Source organism: Octopus bimaculoides, chromosome 4 (genome assembly GCF_001194135.2).
Source record: "Octopus bimaculoides isolate UCB-OBI-ISO-001 chromosome 4, ASM119413v2, whole genome shotgun sequence".
In the NCBI taxonomy this organism is placed as follows: domain Eukaryota; kingdom Metazoa; phylum Mollusca; class Cephalopoda; order Octopoda; family Octopodidae; genus Octopus; species Octopus bimaculoides.
The window spans coordinates 107,572,202-107,576,243 of NC_068984.1; the positions used below are offsets into that span (position 1 = coordinate 107,572,202).

Genomic DNA, 4,042 nt, shown 5'->3' on the forward strand with positions numbered 1-4,042 from the left:
AACAATTACCCTAGGAAGTAGAGCTCAGTCTTCGCCTACGTTCAACTCCCACTCTTATATGATATTGTGTATGAAGCGTCGAAATGTGCTCCTATATAACACAGTAAGAAGAATCATGTTTATTTAAAACGAACAGAAACAAATACGAACCTTCGTTATTTCCTTTATTTCATTACGTAGTTTTCAATTATCAATAAACAATCATATCGATTAAAGCAGATCTATTTATCATATGGCACACACACACACACACACACACACACACACACATACACACACACATAAACACACAAACACATGCACATATAGAAACATAAATTCAAAAGTTGTGAGAGGGGAAGATAGATTTGTTTATCCACATGACTTCCATGGCGAAGTTTACCAAATATTTGTGTGGTAAACTTCCTCATGGAGTACTAATTATAGTATGCAAAACATTATACGTAAATGTTTGCATTAATACGTATGCTCAGTGTTGTACTCCTGTATATTCACAAATTCATGCAAATAAAGAAAGCTAGCTCATCAGATCACTGGAACATCATGGTAATATCTATGGCTCAACTCAGATTCGATAAGTGCATGATTCTATGAATCCATATTTTATAGTACTCTTTCTGTGTGTGTGTGTGTGTGTGTGTGTGTGTGTGTGTGTGAGTGTGTGTGTGTGTGCGTGCGCGTGCGTGTGTGTGCGTGCGTGTGTGTGCGTACGTGTGTGTGCGTGTGTCTGTTCTTTAACTGGTTTACTGCTTTCGACTATTCAGCCATTAGACTGTGGCCAAGGTGGAGCGCTAATTTGAATATATCATACTCCAGTACTTTCAGCCTCGTATATATTTTTGCAAACACTATTTGTCGAACCGTTAAGTGACAGAACTTGGTCACACTCTCAAAACAATACCGGCGTAAACAAACATATATACAAGCACAAGCACACTACGTATCAATATCTATGTAAAAGAAACAAAACGCTGACAGTCGTTTAGTAATTTTGCCGGTCGCCAAATTCCACAGAATATGTCCTAACTTTGTACATTTGTACATGCTCAAATTTCACTTCTGGGTGGAGCATGATGTTTAATGTGTATTACATTTATAAACGAAACTAGATCAAGTTTCTATGCTTTGTTAAACTGGAAAATTCTAAAGTTAAATTCAAAATTATAGTGTCCTCGCGCAAACTTAAAATATTGAAAACACTAAGATATTTTAAACCCATTTTTTTCCAACAGCTAATCAACTGTACAATTATATTTACATATATACATGTGACACCGCTTATATCTCCGTTTTCATATATCCACTATCCACATTAGTTTCTTTCCTAGGTTTTCACATTTCTATTTCTATTTTTTGGCTTTCTTCATTGCTTTGGTTTTTAAATTTATTTATTATTCAAATCTATACTGCATTCACTTCATAGTTATGATTATATTTATTCGAAATTTATATATTTATTATAATTATAATTATTATTATTATTAAAAAGGTGACGAGCTGGCAGAACCGTTGGCACACCGGGCAAAATGCTTAGCGATATTTTGTCCGTCTTCACGTTCTCAGTTGAAATTCCGCCAAGGTTGACTTTGCTTTCAGGGTCGATAAAATAAGAACCAGTTACGCACTGGGGTAGATGTAGTCGACATGACCCCTCCCCATAAATTTCAGACCTTGTGCCTATTATAGAAAGGATTATTAGTATTATTAAAGTAGCGAGCTGACACACACTATAGCACATCGGAGAAAATGCTTCGAGACATTTCGTTTGTTTTTACGTTCTGAGTCCAAATTTCGCCGAGGTAGACTTTACCTTTCATACTTTCGGATTCGATAAAATAAGTGCCAGCTGAGACCTGGAGCTAATGTAATCGACTACCCGTCCCCTAATATTTTAAGCTCTATGCCTATAGTAGATAGAGTTATTATTATTACTGCTTCCGCCACTACAACTGCTACTATTACTGCTCCCACTACTACTAGATATTATCATTAAAATGAAGATATTTTTATAATTATGATTTACACAATTCCTTATTAAATGCGTTTTTAGTAAGGTCGATTGGCAGATTAGTTGCTGCGCCGGACAAAAGGTTTAGCGGCATTGCTTCCGGCTTTACGATCCGTGTTCAAATGTCTCTGAGGTCGACTTTGCCCTGTATCCATTCGGCGTTGATAAAGTAAGTACAAGTTGAGCACTGAGGGCCGATGTGACCGACTAACCCCTCCCCTGTCATCAAACATCTTAGTCGTTGTGCTTATTATTATTATTATTATTATTGCAGCGATGGTGGCGATCAGGCGGAATTATTAGAACGTCGAGCAAACTGCTTAGCGGCATTTTTTCCGCCTTTATGTTCTGAGTTCAAATTTAACCGAGGTCGACTTTGTTTTTAATACCTCGGGGTTGATGATATAAGTGTCAGTTGAGTACTGGAGCCGATGTAATCGACATACCCCCTCTCCCGAAGTTGCTGGCATTATGCTAAAATTTTAAACCATTATTATTAAAGCATCCAGCTGGAAGAGTTATAAAAACTACTTTGCGTTATTTTTCCTGGTTCATTATGTTCTGAGTTTAAATTCCGCTCAAGTCATCTTCTGCATTTATCCTTTCGATAAAATAAGTCCCAGTTGAACACTCGGGTCGAAATAATTGAGGAACCTTTTCCTCCAAAATGGTAGGCCTTGTGCCTATTGTAGAAAGAATTATTATTACATATTTCATTACTACGTAGTCCTTCGGTCGGTAGATTGACAGAATAGTATGAGCTTTAAAAGATGCCTTGTGGTATTTGTTCCGATTCTTTACGATTTGCTTTCTCATCCTGCGAAGGTCAAATTCCCCTTTATTTTTTTTAGGGTTCGATAAATATAACGTACCTTACAGGCGAACGATAGAATAAACTAACCTCTTCTTTACTAAATTTGTGGTATTGTGCCTGTCTTCGAAATAATTCTAATATACGTTTTATATATTCATTCTAATTTTATTTATATTTATTTAGCATTTATTTTCTGATATTTATATTTTATTTATATAGATGCTTACTTCACTTAATTCATCATTTATTAGTGTTTATTTCAGATTTATCTTTCATCTTATTATTATTATTATTTGTTAGTAATATATCATTTGTTTATATCAATTGAATAATCTTATCGGCTTCCAGAAATTTGTTTTTTGCAATACATTCATTTTTACATTTGCGCCTATCTACTTTCCACTGTTTCTATTTTGGAATTAAAAAGCAATTCTTCTTCTTTATCACTTATCATTTTTAACTCTGACCTCATCTTAAATTCTAACTAGCTCGCTTTTTAATATATATCGCATAGCATTCATCATTTACCATGTGTCATTTAAACATTTGTCGTCTATTAATCGGATTTCATCACAATTACATTTTTAAATTTATTTTTATAAATGAATTATAATTTATTTCTATTCGCGTTATTGTTTATTATATATTTTATGTTTTCATTATTTTTAGTTTGTTTTTTGTTTTTTGTTTTTACTTTTATTTTATCGCTTCTCAATTTAATAGTAATACAATATTCCGCGCATTGTAGTGCTTTTCATTATTTATGTGTAAAATCCTACACTTTCCATTATATACGCTCCTATATAAACCCAAGCTTTTCGTCCCTTATGCAATTTCTAGTTTGTTTTCCGATGTCTTATACATCATTCATTTTTCCTATTATAGTATTAAGTTAATTACGGACCCGTTTTCACACCAAGATTCCCATAAGTTCCCTACCTATGATAAACACATACTTTACACCTATTCAGTCATCTTGTAACTAAAGTTTCCAACCGTCTAATTACATTATTGCATATATTTCCGCTCACTGAACTCACATGATTTCTTTTACTCTTGTGTGTATTTCTCGGAAAAGATTATAGCATGTGTAAGCTCTGATATACATACATATATGTATGTATGTATGTATGTATGTATGTATGTATGTATGTATGTATGTATGTATCTATCTATCTATCTATCTATCTATTTATCTATATATATATATGTATGTATAT

The 4,042-nt window shown here is 33.6% G+C and overlaps 1 protein-coding gene across 1 annotated transcript in view; it reads right to left on the reverse strand.

Annotated features, from left to right (window-relative positions):
* The window catches only part of LOC106875429 (uncharacterized), a 165,297-nt gene that overhangs the window by 94,338 nt on the left and 66,917 nt on the right, over positions 1 to 4,042 (reverse strand). The window contains exon 19 of the mRNA XM_052967659.1: positions 40 to 91. Within this exon, the coding sequence (XP_052823619.1) occupies positions 40 to 91 (52 nt within the window). The remainder of the gene's footprint in view (positions 1 to 39; positions 92 to 4,042) is intronic.